The sequence below is a fragment of the Oncorhynchus clarkii genome, chromosome 1, assembly GCF_045791955.1.
Source record: "Oncorhynchus clarkii lewisi isolate Uvic-CL-2024 chromosome 1, UVic_Ocla_1.0, whole genome shotgun sequence".
Lineage (NCBI taxonomy): Eukaryota > Metazoa > Chordata > Actinopteri > Salmoniformes > Salmonidae > Oncorhynchus > Oncorhynchus clarkii.
Window position 1 is genome coordinate 39,723,678 of NC_092147.1, and position 18,068 is coordinate 39,741,745.

Below are 18,068 nucleotides of genomic sequence, written 5' to 3' on the forward strand. Positions count from 1 at the left end.
CTAAATCCAATGACATGGTGATATTTTTTGTTGATTTCATGTTAAATTCACATTAGTCGAAAACTTAACCAAATATGAATCAAAACTAGATGTTGAACTGAAGTCTGTGCCCAGTCGGGAAGGCATTCATTAGATGGATCATGTTTTTCATAAATCATAACTAACACAAATATTATATGATGCTGTGTTTATAAGGGAAAGTTTAATCTACACCTCAGCACAATGTTTATAGGTAGCCATAATGGAATTGCTCTCCTGACTAGGCCACCTAATTGTCAGGTGTACATGTAGTATGGCAGCAAGAGCACTATACATGTTGATGGAATGCAAAGAGAACAGCTAAAGTAGGAAAATATAACAGTATCAGGAAATAGCTATTGTAGTACTGAATAAAACTAAGATTTATTTTGCAGGATCCTCTTCATAAGACATTGTTCTCAGAAGGGTGTCTTGCTTTGTGGCCTGGTTTTAATTTGTTTAGCCAATGTGTTACAGTAAGAAGCCATTCACCTCATTGCTTGACCATTCACAACTGGATGTTGTAGGAGGAAATCTTTGATGAGAATAAAGCTGGGAATAGGCCCCAGTGTTTCTATAAGCTTCTATATATCCAAAAACAAGTGTTTAATCATTGATGGGTCTGTTGCTCCATCCAAAGAGGCCCTTCTGAGTCAACAGAACAGACAGTCAATTTGAAATAAACAGGACCTTTGCCATTGGCTGCTGTCTGCTTGTGGACTAAGTAGCTGCTGTGTGTCCGAGGGCTTTGGGGTGGACTGGGTTGTGGTGGCCTCATGAGAAGGACACGTAGTAGGACTGAGAACCTTGTAACATGTACAGTAGGCGACTGTATTTTCTTCACTATTAAACAGATTGTATTGCTTTCTAGTGGTATTTTTGGTATGGTTACCACTTATCGGTAAAGGTACAATTTCAGTTGATTTATTGTGGTGGACATGTTGTAGTGTGGTCACAATCAATAAACACCAACAGAATAAATGGTGCTACATTTTCTTACGTGTCACAGCACAGCACAGACAAGGGTTCAGCGGTTCGCTTCATATATGGCCCTCAAAAAACGCAAATGACATTTACTTTTTAGTCGTGTACGATAGCCTTTCCCCTCTTACTCAGTGATCACTATTGTCTTTTCACCTTTTTAGCTCACATTTGGTTATTGATTGTGAATAGAAACACTGACTGTTTACAGTTTTGAATCACCTCCAACTTGTAAAGGGAGAGGAGGAGATAAGTTGATCAAACACTGGGCTGCAACCGGGCAGCAAAGAGCTGCTCGTCTTCTCTAACAAGCTCTCAAAGACCGTCACAAAAATTCCAATGAATATAAACCAATAGCAAGGTCCATAACCTTGAACCCTTCCCAGGCCTGTCTGTGAGAACAACTCATTAACATACAATGGCAGATAAAAAGAACATACAGTAGCAAGCTGGTCTTTAAGGACCAAATTGTAATTACACAATCATTTACCTCACTACAACTGGCTTTACAGTACAAATATAAAGGTAATAGGTCCTCTTAAATAGTACATGCTTTCATTCATTATTTTCAATGGATTATATTCACCCTGAGTTACCTCTCGAGCATGATGGTTCCACTCATGGTAACCAATTTTAAATCAGGAATTACGATAAACATAGTATTTGCCTGCACAAATGACTGTAAATTAGTGTCCCATGAATTTGCTAGCCTACTGGTGGCTCTAAGTGTTTAGGAACAGAACAGATAAGGAGAAGGATGTTTACTGAGAGATGATGGGAAGCAGAGCGGTCTGTGTAGTTGTTACAATGATTCGGAAAGCTAATTGGAGTAAACACACAGCTTAGTGTTGATTGTAGAACAGCCATTTTGTCTCAAAGTAGTGGCAGATAAAGACAGTCAAACGGTATGAATATTGTTTTTATCCACGTGTTCAATTACTCATGGCTAATGATGTTTACCTTCCATCCATACATGGAATTTACTGAAAGGCCATGTGGTTTTGGGGGCAGTTTGAGGTCTATAAAAAGTTTGAGTGTATATAATCAGTCCACACAAGCCTGACTGCAGCCCCCCCCCCCCCCCCCCCCCCCCCCCCCGTTTACAAGAGGACAAATTGGGGGTATCATACTGTAAGATTTATCTTGAGTTAGAGCAATTGACATATTGCACTTGATGGTGGATTTACCTCAAAGAACAATCAATGGAATGAACAATCAATGGTGGAATAAAGAACAACTCGGTTCACATTACTCAGTGGTCCATAGTTAAGACTTGTTCAGGGTGTTTATTTTTAAAACAAAGTTCTCAATACAGAATAGACAATATTCAAGTTAAACGCTGGACAATCTGAAAATAGTAAAGTGCATTTATCAAACAATGGAATGATAAATAATTATATACTATACGAAAAAACGGAAAAATCACTGTCCCATAAGTCCTATAAATAGCAGTAATAATTTGACACTATATACATCATTTTTATTTATTTTTTTATGTTTGAGGAGTAGTCAATCAACCCCTTATTCAGACAATTAAAAAATGAGTAAATGAATATGAATATCAAATAGATCAATAGTAGATGATTGCATGATATGTGACTTCAACCCACTTGGAGAATATGTGCACAGTTTTACATTCCACAGTATATTTGTCCTACTGAGAGCTTACAGCTCCATAAATACACATAGCAATGCTGCAACTAGTGTATTAAAGGGAAACAGTGGGACCAGGGCCTGGTAAAGCAACAACAAAAAAGGCCTATACTTTTAACACTGCGGTCTACTTCAATAATGCTGAAAGCAAACCAGTCACATTCATGATATGCACGTCCCCTTAGTTGCATAACTGACACAAAACAAAACTATTCACATTCAATTAAAGGTAAGCCATACTCCAGTATGTTTCATCTGCCCATACTGTGCAAAGAACGTTGGTCAGCAGTTGGATAATGGATAGTTTGACGTCGGCTACGTCATCACGCTAGCTTACTTTATTATTAGCAACGTTAGCTAGCTCATCTAGCTAGCTAAAATCTCATTGGTTGGATAATTGTTCCGACTTCAGAACTTGAACACAATCGTGTTGTATTTATAACTTCACAAATGGGAAATGAGACTCCAAGGAGCATTTGAAGGCAGCATTATACCAAAGTTGCATACATTTACATTGCTGAATAAATATACAGTACCAGTCAAAGTTAGGACACACCTACTCATTCAAGGGTTTTTCTTTATTTGTATTATTTTCTACATTGTAAATAAATCCCTGTCAGTGTCACCAGCAAGGCACCCCCACACCACCACACCTCCTCCTCCATGCTTCATGGTGGGAACCACACATGAGGAGATCATCTGTTCACCCACTCTGCGTCTCACAAAGCATTTATTTGGGCTGCAATCTGAGGTGCAGTTAATTCTAATGAACTTATCCTCTGCAGCAGAGGTAACTCTGGGTCTTCCTTTCCTGTGGCGATCCTCATGAGAGCCAGTTTCATCATAACGCTTGAAGGTTTTTGCAATTGAAGATAAATAAACTTTCAAAGTTATCGAAAATTCCAGATTGACTGACCATCATTTCTTAAAATAGTAATGGACTGTCGTTTTCTTTGCTTATTTGAGCTGTTCTTACCATAATATGGACTTGGTCTTTTACCAAATAGGGCTATCTTCTGTATACCACCTCTACCTTGTCACAACACAACTGATTGGCTCAAAAGCATGAAGAAGATAAGAAATGTACTTTTAACAAGGCACACCTGGTAATTTAAATGCATTCCAGGCGACCTTCTGAAGCTGGTTGATAGAATATCAAGATTGTGGAAAGCTGTCATCAAGGCAAAGAGTGACTAGTTTGAAGAATCTCAAATAAAGAATCTACATTTTTTGGTTACTACATGATTCAAAGTCTTCACTATTATTCTACAAAGTAGAAAATGGTAAAAAAATAAAGAAAATCCCTTGAATGAGTAGGTGTCCAAACTTGACTGGTACCCTACAGTATATATATATTTATTTTAATTTTATTGTAATGTCCCTTCATCTGTGAGTTCCTACTAGAAAACATTTTCTAATTTCTTTCTCAATTGACATCACTTACTCAGCCTCAGACGCAACACCTGGTTAGTGAAATGTGACATCATCAGGGACGACACGACAATGTAAAGATGTCTCAGTACGAGGTAAAACCGTCAAATGGATAAAATGACCAAACAACAACAAAAAGCAAGTTTGTGGTAATTGACCAATTGCTGCTGAAACTTATTTAGTAACTTCTCAGAAGACTGACCACTGAAGGTTCTGCCGCTCTGTGTGAATTTGACCCTTCTTCCTTTACTGGATGTTGACGTGAAGGCAAAGTCCTCTCAAATGACCCCCTTTCCAAGAGTCAATTATTTTTGAACAGCGCCCTAAGTATGTCACTATACCCTTCATTCACTTGATGTCGACGTGAAGGGAAGTCCTGCAGTGCTTCTCAAGTGACACCCTATTCCCTGTAGTAGTAGTGCACTATATATCGAATAGGGAGGGGTCATTAGAGATCATTTTGTGTCTCGGTTTTCTACCCTTTTCCAGAAGTGGGCATTTGCACACGCCACATGGATATTAAAGCATAGAATTGGTGAAAGGCTTGGCTGGAGGGAGTTTCCACCATTGTTGAAGCCATGTGAGAAAGTGTGCAAGTGCACGCTTCAGGATAAAGGTGAAGAACAAGGACAGCCAATGCCCCTGATACTTAGGGCACATCACTGATACTGTTCCTGGTAGTTCCCATTACTATGGTGGGAGTTCCCATCATCCTCATCCTGCTGCATGGTGACTCCTCTCTTCTTCATCCAGCTCGATGGGTTCTCTGTGGTTCCATAGCTCTTCTTGGGTGCCATGGCAATCTCGCTGTTGAGCTCCGTCTCTTCGGCCAGCTCATCTTCGTCGATGATGCCAATTTTATCGTCGCTGGTGCTCTCCGGGTCGGCCCAGTCCTGCTTGTCGCCCGAGGCAAAGATAGCATAGAAGATGACCCCCGTGTAGTGCACCATGGCGGCAATCACAAACACGTTTTGCCACTCCAGACGGGTCTACAGAGGGAGAAAGACTTGAGTCAGTGACCAAACTGTCACACTTGTCTGATATAACGTTTGATTTCAATTGACAATGTTATAAAACCAGTATCTCATTGTGTCATTCACCAGTCGTGTTAGTCGTGTCCTATACGGTATTCATATTAGGAAGTCCCTCAGGGGGAGTTTTGTCTGACATCTAAGGGACTTCCTAATATTGATGCCGTAGTCTTATCCTGGCTCATTTTGCTAATCTCATTGACAACTGTTAGAATTTGTCTGTAATGTTGAATGCTACAATACCTTGTGTTTAGTCAGTGCTCCAACGATAAGGGGGCACACCATTCCAGACAGTGTACCAACGCCATTAGAGATGCCCATTAGGATACTGGCATAGCGAGGGGCAATGTCCAAGTGGTTTACGTTGAACCCTGGGGATACAGTAACAAGTACAGTCCATCAGAGTAAATTGTTTATGCCACTATCAAATTATCTTTGGGTAATTAAAAAGCACTACATGAAATCCCATCATGTATTATTTATTATTAGATATTGAATACCATACACTACTCATGCTGTCTCTTAGAAATGTTTTTGGGATCATCCATTTGGATGAATAAATAACCATTTAGCCAAACAGTAATGTATATGAATACATTTTATTAATGTATTATTATATACACTACCATTCAAAAGTTTGGGGTCACTTATAAATGTCATTGTTTTTGAAAGAAAAGCAAAACATTTTGTCCATTAAAATAACATCAAATTGATCAGAAATACAGTGTAGACATTGTTAATGTTGTAAATGACTATTGTAGCTGGAAAAAACTGACTTTTTATGGAATATCTACAGAGGCCCATCATCAGCAACTATCACTCCCTGTTTTCCAATGGCACGTTGTGTTAGGACACAATTATTATTTCAATTGAAAATTATTATTTGTAACATTGTCAATGTCTTGACTATATTTCCTATTTATTTTGCAACTCATTTCATGTATGTTTTCATGGAAAACAAGGACATTTATAAGTGACACCCAAACTTTTGAACGCTAGTGTATATTATTATTACTATCACTGCATTGTTCAGAAAGAGCTCTCAAGGTAACAATTTCACTGTACTGTTTTACACCTGTTGTATTCTGTGCACGTGGGGAATAAACTTTGAAACTTGAACTGAGGCTTATCAAACATAGTTCAGCAGCAGTAAGAGAGTGATACACCTCCAGACTCAACATTTATTCTTGGATTCACAACTTTACAACAGAGGCACACAAATAATTATGTCTGTAACCTCACTTGACTAAATAAGGTTTTTAAACGTTATAAATACATCTAAAGTGATGCTGAACTGAAGCTTTTATACCTGAGATGGCAAAGCCACTGAAGCCCACAGCCAACACCAGGAAGGAGATGGCAACACCACGTGTATGACTGAAACCCACCACCAGCAGCAGAGTGGCTTCCATACCAAAACCTGCAGGGGTCACAGGGCACACAAAGATCAAAGGCTACCGTACAAAAATCCTGATTTGTATGCAATGCTTTCCTAGCTTCATCAACCCTGATACAGTATAATACCCAGGAAACAGTGAACATTCCTACAACATTAGGTAACGTTCCAAGGGAGTCTCAATATGTTTTCAGTTAACGTTACAAATTAGCCTACAAATGTTTTCAAAATGTCCTGGAATTGAATATTAGTAGAAGGACATGAACATTAGTAGAAGGACATGCCATAATGGTTATAAGAAAGTATAGAGTCAAATATACAAATATACATGTGCGTCCTTTCAGTTGCCGGAGAGGAAGAGATTTCACCATGCCAATAGTGACTTTGAAACAGTTATAGAGTTTAATTGGTGTGATAGGAGAAAACAGAGGATGGATCAACAACATTGCAGTTACTCCACAACACTAACCTAATTGACAGAGTGAGAAGAAGGAAACCTGTACAGAATAAAAATATAAAAAAACATGCATTCTGTTTGCAATAAGGCACTAAAGTGATACTGAAAAACAAATTGGAGTTAAGTACAGGCAAAATCATAGAGGACAACCAGGGTCAGTCAGCTTTCCACCAGACACTGTACCTTTCAGCAGGACAATAACCTAAAACACAAGCCAAAATCTACCCTGGAGTTGCTTACCAAGAATACAGTGAATGTTCCTGAGTGGCCGAGTTGCAGTTTTGACTTAAATCTACTTGAAAATCTATGGCAAGTCCTGAAAATGTTGTCTAGCGATGATAGACGACCAATTTGACAGAGCTTGAAGAATTTTGAAAATAATAATGGACAAATGTTGCACAATCAAGGTGTGGAAAGCTCTTAAAATACTAATCCAGAAGGACTCACAGCTGGAATCGCTGCCAAAGGTGCTTCTACAAAGTATTGACTCAGGGGTGTGAATACTTATGTAAATGAGATATTTCTGTATTTCCTCTTCAATAAATTTGAAACAATTTCTAAAAACATGTTTTTACTTTGTTATTATGGGGTATTGTGCATAGATGTAATTGAATCAATTCTGAATTCACAACAAAATGTGGAATAAGTCAAGGGGAATGAATACTTTCTGAAGGCACTGTAGGTACAATGTAAGGGAAATTAATTCCTTCTGTCCTGGGTACTATACCTCCGCAGTTCATGATTTTCCGGACATTTGTAGTTGACATGATTTTACGACTGCGTAGGAAGTCGGCCAGCTGGCCACCGATTGGCACTACGATGGTCATCACCATGTGAGGAACAGCAGACAGGAGCCCCACCTTTGAGGAGGAACAAGACAACACCCAGAAATGATGGTAAGAGCATGATGCTAGATGATGAGTTGATTATTTTAATCTGCTAGGGTAAAAAAACAAAATGTGAACCCCTTGGAGTTCACAGGACAGAGTTTGGGAAAAGTTGCTCTAGACCAGTGTTTCCCAAACCTGTCCTCGAGTAGCCCCCAGAGTACCCTCCTATTTAATGTATTCCAGAACTAGCACAGCTGATTTAACTAATGAGGAGCTTGATGATTAGGTGACCTTTTGAATCAGCTGTGCTAGTTCTGGAACACATCAAATGCGTGGACAGGCTAGAGGTTTGGGAAACAGTGATCTAGATTGTACTGTAGATACATGTGTCATGCAGTTCATTTTGACATTTTCTTTTCAGTATTATGTCAAACATTTCTCTAATATACTGTACTTTCTCTGATGAAAGACAATCTCGAAGTTGAAAATAAATGATGATCCACTTGAGTCTTATGATAATACGAGTGTTGTTCCATTTACTATGGATAACAAATTGCAAAGAGATGTGTTAGATCTACACCACACAGAGAAGACCCACCTTGCCGATAGAGAAGCCGAACACCTCCTCGAAATAGGCCGGCTGGCTGATCAGGAGCAGATAGAAGGTCCAGCTACGGCAGAAGTTAGCCACGATGATGGCATAGACAGGCATGGAGGTGAAGAAACGGAGCCATGGAGTCTTGAATTTCTGTGGTGGGCCGGAAATAGGGGATCTGATCTCACTGACAATCTCAGGGCTCAATTTCAGGGGTCAACCTGGGTTATGTATTGGGTTATGTTTTCATTTTCAAGCGTGCCATCGATTTCAGGGGTCAACAGCACTCAAATAGGAAGCCTACTGTTGTTAACCTGGCTTAAGTCTCTTGTCAATCTTGATTATATCTTACACGTGTGTCACAAAACTTCTATAAGTACTCACAAGAGCATGATACTTGAAATAACATAAATCTTTATTATACTACGCTAATGTATCTGACAGCAGCCAGAGTGAGTAGCAGCATACCTCAGTGGCGCTCAATATTTTGACCCCCTCCCCAATGGTGGTCTCTATGTAGATCCTCTCCTCATTGCTTATAGTGGGGTGGGCGGCTGGGCTCCCATAGGCAAGCAGGAGCCAGAAGATGTACCATATGATCCCAAATACACCTGAATGTACAGAAATAAACAACACAGGTCATCACCAATGCTCTTATTGTTATATGGGTATAACAAAATAGTCTGTTTTTACTAGACTTCCAGATTACGGTTCATATTGTAACTATGAAGCACTTAGGGACAGATTCCTGGTCACGGATTAAGCATAGTCCTGCACTAAAAAACAAGCTCCATCGGGAATCTGCATTGAAAATGTTTTTTAGTCAAGGACTAGGCTTAATCTGTGTCCGAGAAACCGCCCCTAAGGACTTTGTTATAGATCATAGAGATGGAAAGACGGCACACCCCATTCATTGGATCATCTCTCCCGCTGACTAGGAATGAATTCCATGATCCCTCCTGAACCCATAGGAAGTCTCCCCCAGTTGTCTACTTTAAAATTATGAAAGCCTTCAATGATGCTGCCCATGCTAAACAGGCTTTGTAGCAAGTGCACCCTCTATCCATCTCAATGTACATGTAAGTGATATGGCAGCCTAGTAATAACTGGGCATTGACCAATTCTAGACCAAAAACAAAAAAAGATGCTTCATAAGTCAAACAAAATTAAAGATTACAGTGCCTTCGGAAAGTATTCAGAACCCTTGACTTTTTCCACACTTTGTTACATTACAGCCTTATTCTAAAATGGATTAAATAATTTGACATTTTAAATTTTCTCAGCAATCTACACACAATATCACATAATGACAAAACAAAAACAGGTTTAGAGATTTTTGCAAATGTATAAAAAATAAAAACGGAAATATTTAGTATTATGATCCTTTGCTATGAGACTCGAAATTGAGGTCAGGTGTATCCTGTTTTCATTGATCATCCTTGAGATGTTTCTACGACTGAATTGGAGTCCACCTGTGGTAAATTCAATAGATTGGAAATGATTTGTAAATGCACACACCTGTCTATAGAATGTCCCACAGTTGACAGTGCATTTTAGAGCAAAAACCAAGCCATGAGGTCGAGGGAATTGTCCGTAGAGCTTCAAGACAGAATTGTGTAGAGGCACAGTTCTGGGGAAGGGTACCAAAAAAATCTGCAGCATTGAAGGTCCCCAAGAACACAGTGACCTCCATCATTCTTAAATGGAGGAAATTTGGAACCACCAAGACTCTTCCTAGAGCTTTCCGCCCGGCCAAACTGAACAATCGGAGGAGGAAGGCCTTGATCAGGGAGGTGACCAAGAACCCGACGGTCACTCTTACACAGCTCTAGAGTTCCTCTGTGGAGATGGAAGAACCTTCCAGAAGGACAACCATCTCTGCAGTACTCCACCAAATCAGGCCTTTATGGTTGAGTGGCCAGACGGAAGCCACTCCTCAGTAAAAGGCGCATGACAGCCCGCTGGAGTTTGCCAAAAGACACCTAAAGACTCTCGGACCATGAGAAACAAGATTCTCTGGTCTGATGAAACCAAGATTGAACTCTTTGGCCTGAATGCCAAGCGTCACGTCTGGAGGAAACCTGGCACCATCCCTACGGTGAAGCAAGATGGTGGCAGCATCATGCTGTGGATATGTTTTTCAGCGGCAGGGACTGGGAGACTAGTCACGATTGAGGAAAAGATGAACGAAGAAAATAACATAGTTCCAATGCTGTGTACGATTCCCTTCACAGAACTGCGCGAACTGGCTCTAACCAGAATAGAAAGAGGAGTGGGAGACCCTGTGAACAACCAAGCAAGAGGACAAGTACCTTAAACACACAGCCAAGACAACGGAGGAGAGGCTTCGGGACAAGTCTCTGAATGTCCTTGAGTGGCCCAGCCAGAGCCCTAACTTAAACCCTTTAAATCGAACATCTCTGGAGAGACCTGAAAATAGCTGTGCGGAAACACTCCCCATCCAACCTGATATAGCTTGAGAGGATCTGCAGAGAAGAATGGGAGAAACTCCGCAAATACAGATGTGCCAAATTTGTAGCGTTATACCAAAGAAGACTCATGGCTGTAATCGCTGCAAGTTGCCTCAAAAAAGTGCTGAGTAAAGGATCTGAATACTTATGGAAATGTGATATTTCAGTTTTTAGCGGGGGAATAAATTAGCAAAAATGTCTAAAAACCTGTTTTTGCTTTGTCATTATGGTGTGTTGTGTGTTTAGAATAAGGCTGTAATGTAACAATGTAACAAAATGTGGAAAAGTCAAAGGGTCTGAATACTTTCCGAAGGCACTGTAATTAGGTAGGAATCCCAGACAGGAAAACTTTAATTTCAGTTAATTAATCATGTGATTAGATCACAAGAGAACTACGGAAATGATACTGAAACGCAGCAGGCACAAAGTGTCTTATGAGATTGTGTGAATATCTTAATCAAACAATAATTAAAATGAATTTGATAAAACAGACGAAGCAAAGAAATTAGAGAACAATCTAAGACTGGTGTAATACTAATGACATAATGACTGTGGTGCTTTGCATGTCACACTGGTGACAACTAGTGTACTGCATGGAATGTTGCTCAAATGGGAATCACCCACCTACTGTACTTTATCATAGTTGGGCCAGGTCTTGTGAAAGCTGTTCTGAAGTCATAAGTAATTAAGTTGAGAATGAATATACATTTAGAAACTCAAGACACTTTTCCCCCCTATCGCTAGTTAGATCATAGACATCTCCCTGTTTTACAAAGATCACTATCTTTGGTCATTTCCGCCATCTAGAGTATCTGAACATCAGTGCATGCATTTCAATGATTTTCCCAACCAAAACTCAATATGCAAACCTTTGTATGCATTCCTGTATGAAAGAATTGTAAACCACACCTATATAATCCACATGGGTTCAATTTAGCAATTTAATATTGATTTAAAAAAAATCTTACCATAGATATAGAAGACTGAGGGCCATCCAACGAACTGAACCAGTACTCCTGCTAAAGGCATGGCAATCACAGCACCTGCATATGAACCTGGAGATAAAGAAAATGGAACACATGAACATGCCAATGTCGTAGTTCTCTTTGGTCAGCATCTAAATGAAACCCCAACAAAACGACTAAGTAGTGATGCCCTGGTATCAAAACTAGCTTTGACTGAAAAAAGCTTGGACTATTACATGATCATTACTTCGCAGCCCCTCAGCAACTTTTCTTCATCACTAGAAAAGGACTACTAGAAAAAGGTATGACTTGTCACAAAAACATGAATAATCTCAGTTAGTGTAAATGTCATGCAACAGCAACCCTATTGGATTCATCAAATTTGGACTTAATGGCACCATCCTTGGGAGAGGATGTTTTAATGTATATTTTATTATCTGATGGCCTTATAAACACTGTCCATTTGAATAGGCCAGGGAGCAAGCTCCTTCAGAGGGAGCAGGTGAAGTGTGTGAGGGCAATCTTTCATTCAGAAGTGATGTCAAAAGGGTTTGGAAGCACCGGTTGTCATGGCACCAGTTTATTATGAAAGATGGCTGTTTTAATGCATTTTCGGGGGAGAACAACAGCCGACTTCTGCAAAACGAAACCACCTCTGTAACACATCATTTTAAGGGGTCCTTATTACAGTGTAATTACATATGTAAGTATTGTAATTAATTGTAGTAATTCCTAGTTACACTGTACTAACAACATGTAACTGGTGGTACCTGCAGTCTGTAATTACAGAGATGTAAACTAAGGCTTGTTACCATGCTTGTTACAAATGTTCAGGTTTCCGATAAGATCTGAACACACCACATTATAAATATTAGCCAATTTAAAACCAACCACCTCATTGACAACATCAGCTATAAAGGGCTCTGGAGTATGATGCCCAGGCCCAGGTCCTGCTTTCTTTTGAAATGCATGGAAGCTTATGAGCACTATGCCAAAAACAGGGTTTTACATAAATAAATAGTTTAAATTGTTAAATCGTTTAACAGTGAATTTGACATGTAAAGCAATGGTAGCTAAGGAGGGTGGGGCTTGACAAAGGATGAATTACTTTATCAAGCATCAATCAAACATTTTTACCACATTAATAAACAGTTACGGCAAAAATGTAGGGATAGTCATTCAGTGGTTGCCAAATTGTAACCTATTAAGCTTGGTTAAATAATGGTTTATAAATGCACTTAAAATGGTCATAAGACAACCCCTTATCTCATCGTGTAACCTGGCAAGGGTTTCACAGTTGAAGAACATTCTCATTTCGGATGCATTGGGGAACTTATTTATTTATCCCAGGAATTAAGGCATTTCATTAAGGCATTACAGAGGGTAGTACGTACGACCCAGTACATCACTAGGGCCAAGCTTCCTATCATCCAGGACCTATATACTAGGCGGTGTTAGAGGAAAGCCCCAAAAATTGTCAAAGACTCCAGTCATCCAAGTCATAGACTGTTCTGCTTCCGCACGGCAAACGGTACCGGAGCGCCAAGTCTAGGACCAAAAGGCTCCTTAAAGGCTTCTACCCCCAAGCCATAAGACTGCTGAACAATTAACCAAATGGCCAACGGATTATTTACATTGACGACCCCCCCCCCATTTGGTTTTTACACTTCTGCTACTCACTATTTTATGCATAGTCACTTCAGCCCTACCTACATGTTCAAATTACCTCGACTAACCTGTACCCCCACACATTGACTCTGTACCGGTACCCCCTGTATATAGCCTCGTTATTGTTATTTTATTGAGTTTCTTTTCATAATTTTTTACTTTAGTTTATTTGGTAAATATATTTTTTAAACTCTTTCTTGATCTGTATTGTTGGTTAAGGGCTTGTAAGTAAGTAAGCTTTTCATGGTAAGGTCTACCTACACATGTTATTTTCGGTGCATGTGACAAATAAAGTTTGATTTGATTGTGATCACGTCAATATCTGCCCACTGCACTCGAAGTAACAACAACCTCTAACGTGTCCACAATTTGTGTTGACTCTGACTCATAGTGACAGTGGTACTGAGATCGAGAAGAAAGTTGCGAGCAAAATACAGACATAAGAGATGGTTGTGTAGGAGACAAAAGGTTATATAGGAGACAAACACGTCCACATAGGAGAGAGAAGGTCGGTTTTCCATGCAATTTGTTTTGCTTTTTGGATACAGAAATTGAGCTGGACAATTTAGCATAGGTAGTTAGCTAGCTAGAGCTAGCATTCTACCTATGCTAAATCATCTTGCAGAATACCAAAAACTAGCTAGCTAATGTTAGCTTGCTAACTTAATTAACATCCACAGACTTTCCATGCCTTGACAGCTAACTTTATCTAGCTAGCTACCTACAGATGGCAAATAGCTAGCTAGCTGGGCTCGATCATGGTCTTATCTTCCCTGAACCTCGTTCCCAGGGTATCCATTACCAAGGTTATTAAATGAGACACACCCAGCATGTTAATGTTAGCTTGTGTCAACACACCTATGAATAGTTCCTTTTTAAAGTAAACACTAGCTAGCTTATTCGTTTTGGCAAACACCATAAGTATTATGCTAGCAGGATAACACAACAACTAGCTGGGTAGCTAGGCCTAGCTATAGGCTTAAACCCTAAAAAACATCTAATAATGTTAGCAGAGATATTGGAGGAAGTTTTCTGTACTGTCTCTGATGATAGTTAGCTAGTAGGCTAATTGTCTTTGCTATATTCCCATATACAGTAGCTACATTCTGTTTCTCTATGACACCTTTCCCATTGGGTCTCAGACTCCAGGATTGGAAAACACAGAAACATGAAAAAACAGACGTTGTCGATTTCCATTGTTACTTGTAATGTTAAAAAGGGGAGAAAAAGACAATCCCATTCTCTCTGAATTAGCTAGCTGGGTAGGCTGCTCAATATACTATACGCTGCAGATTTCAGTCACCACCACAAAAAAAGTATGTTATTGAGTAGGCCTATATCTTTGTTTATTCCAGTTAATCAAATTATGAATCCAACAATAAAAAGCTGTACTATTTTATAGTCTTTTTACATGTTACAATAAAGTTGACTAAATTAGAAGCTCATCTTTTGGTTGTTTTGACTTGGTAATGAGTAGTAAGTATATATATGGTATATGGTTGACCTATATCTGATCTGTTTTTGTAAACTCAACCAAATTAACGCAGATTATACTCTTTTGGGGGGGGGGGGGGGGGGGGGGGAACTGCTAGCAATAATATTGTGTTGACAGGTAGGCCTGTTGAGCCTCCAACCTTTCTAATCTTGGACACCCAGCGCATCTGTCCATGAGAGATTGCCACGTTGTGACAGTTGTTACTAAATTGGATGCAACTGAGAAGAAATGAAACACAATATTTGTGAATTTAGTGGAAACTTGCCCATTTGTAACAAGCAAGGCAACAAGCATTTGTTGTTACAGATCTATCATTACTGACTGCAAATGCCACCAGTTACATGTTGTTATTACAGTGTAACTATGAGTTATCACAATTAACTACAATACTTGTTACAGTGTAATTACACATGTAACTACATTGTAATAAGGACCCCATAAAATGAAGCGTTACTACAACCTATCCCATCCCCATTTGACCACAATGCTAAACATTTCTGGACAGAGAACAATGAGACATATATTCAATGGCTCGATTGTGGTTATGGTTATAACAAAGGCAGGCAGGTTATTTTTGAATATCCATTCGATTTAATAAATTAATTTGATTTTTGCACTTTCACCTGTGATTTATTTTCACACATAATTTATTTTACAGGACAAAAAGATCCCACCATGTCGAACAAACAAATGATCTGTCGGTGTTTCTAAAATTGTGCCTTAAAATCTTGTTTCCATTACAGCTCACGTGTTTGTTTTTTTATACGGTATGACTTTCCTCAAATAAAAACGTGGTTAGTGTTAATTTCACTTACCACAGAATGAGGTGGTGGCCAGACGACTTCTCTCTAGGGGAGGAGCCCATTTGGCCCACATCCCATGGCATGCTGGGTAGGTAACACCCTGTATAGGAAGCATTACAGGGCATCCTTATTCTGAATGGTCAAATAATCAACCTGAGTAAAGAGATACAGATATATACACTACCAGTCAAATGTTCTGAATGGTGTGTCCATCTTTTGACTGGTACTGTATACGTGTCCCTGTACTGTATATGAGCTTTGTCAAATGTATCAGTCATTATGATGACTAACGTTGCCACCTTCAATTTGGCTACATTTAGTAGATTTGGTTTAAATTTGGCAATGAAAGTGTCAAAATCCAGCAACACTGAAGACGACGCACCTCCACCAAGCCTTGTAGGATGCGGACTAACATGACACAGCCGTAGTGCCTCCTGGCTGCTGACGGGATGAACATATTCAGTATGGACGTGAGGAAAATGGCCGCCCCAAACACTCTGGGGAAACATTACATTATAGTGTAACTAGGTTATAGACAACAATGGTGAGCAAAAATTACTACAAAGGGTAGCATTTTCCAATATTTGCATACAGGATCTTGTAGGATCTTAGTTTGAGCCAGCTTGTTACAGCAGGGAAATAATCATTCAGCAACAGGAAATGTAAATTTTTGTAGGGGTTGATAACTTTTTCAAAAGGGAAAGTCAAGTCTGACAAAGTGGAAACTTCAGAAACCAAAGTACAAAGTACAAATTTTAGATTTCCTGCATTGCAGAAAAGTTATCCTGCATCAGGGTGATAAAATTAAGATCCTACATCTGTACCCTCCCCTATGCACTTATTTGGACAGTGAAGCTAAAACTTTGAATTTGACGCTATACTCCAGCATTTTGGATTTGAGATCAAATGTTTAATAGGAGGCGACAGTTACAAAGGCAAAACGCAGTAACTATGCCAACAGTCAACACCAGCCATATGCAGGACCTGCAGAAGGAGCTACGTGAGCTAATGCAGAAATTTCTCAGCCACCACCATCCACTCTACAGAGTCCCACAAAAACCCAGGACCAAGCCAACAGCTGAATCAGAACACACCAACCAACCCAACCAACCAACTAATGCACCAACCCAGCTGAGCCCCTCCATCTCATGACCTGTAATTACTCTCATCATTCCTGCCATCCTCTACAGACCTGACGAGACCTACAGCTCGGCATTCAACACCATAGTACCCTCCAAGCTCGTCATCAAGCTCGAGACCCTGGGTCTCGACCCCGCCCTGTGCAACTGGGTACTGGACTTCCTGACGGGCCGCCCCCAGGTGGTGAGGGTAGGCAACAACATCTCCTCCCCGCTGATCCTCAACACTGGGGCCCCACAAGGGTGCGTTCTGAGCCCTCTCCTGTACTCCCTGTTCACCCACGACTGCGTGGCCACGCACGCCTCCAACTCAATCATCAAGTTTGCGGACGACACAACAGTGGTAGGCTTGATTACCAACAACGACGAGACGGCCTACAGGGAGGAGGTGAGGGCCCTCGGAGTGTGGTGTCAGGAAAATAACCTCACACTCAACGTCAACAAAACTAAGGAGATGATTGTGGACTTCAGGAAACAGCAGAGGGAACACCCCCCTATCCACATCGATGGAACAGTAGTGGAGAGGGTAGCAAGTTTTAAGTTCCTCGGCATACACATCACAGACAAACTGAATTGGTCCACTCACACAGACAGCATTGTGAAGAAGGCGCAGCAGCGCCTCTTCAACCTCAGGAGGCTGAAGAAATTCGGCTTGTCACCAAAAGCACTCACAAACTTCTACAGATGCACAATCGAGAGCATCCTGGCGGGCTGTATCACCGCCTGGTACGGCAACTGCTCCGCCCTCAACCGTAAGGCTCTCCAGAGGGTAGTGAGGTCTGCACAACGCATCACCGGGGGCAAACTACCTGCCCTCCAGGACACCTACACCACCCGATGTCACAGGAAGGCCATAAAGATCATCAAGGACATCAACCACCCGAGCCACTGCCTGTTCACCCCGCTATCATCCAGAAGGCGAGGTCAGTACAGGTGCATCAAAGCTGGGACCGAGAGACTGAAAAACAGCTTCTATCTCAAGGCTATCAGACTGTTAAACAGCCACCACTAACATTGAGTGGCTGCTGCCAACACACTGACACTGACTCAACTCCAGACACTTTAATAATGGGAATTGATGGGAAATGATGTAAATATATCACTAGCCACTTTAAACAATGCTACCTTATATAAT

At 40.4% G+C, this 18,068-nt stretch overlaps 1 protein-coding gene across 1 annotated transcript in view; it reads right to left on the reverse strand.

Moving 5' to 3' along the window:
• Positions 1-4,557: 4,557 nt before the first annotated feature.
• The window catches only part of LOC139416198 (vesicular glutamate transporter 3-like), a 33,106-nt gene continuing 19,595 nt past the window's right edge, over positions 4,558-18,068 (reverse strand). Inside the window, exons 4-12 of the mRNA XM_071164586.1 lie at positions 16,177-16,291; positions 15,807-15,894; positions 11,832-11,918; positions 8,861-9,003; positions 8,396-8,545; positions 7,695-7,827; positions 6,424-6,534; positions 5,358-5,485; positions 4,558-5,072 (exon numbers count right to left, since the gene is read on the reverse strand). Of these exons, the coding sequence (XP_071020687.1) occupies positions 4,743-5,072; positions 5,358-5,485; positions 6,424-6,534; positions 7,695-7,827; positions 8,396-8,545; positions 8,861-9,003; positions 11,832-11,918; positions 15,807-15,894; positions 16,177-16,291 (1,285 nt within the window). The 3' untranslated portion in view covers positions 4,558-4,742. The remainder of the gene's footprint in view (positions 5,073-5,357; positions 5,486-6,423; positions 6,535-7,694; positions 7,828-8,395; positions 8,546-8,860; positions 9,004-11,831; positions 11,919-15,806; positions 15,895-16,176; positions 16,292-18,068) is intronic.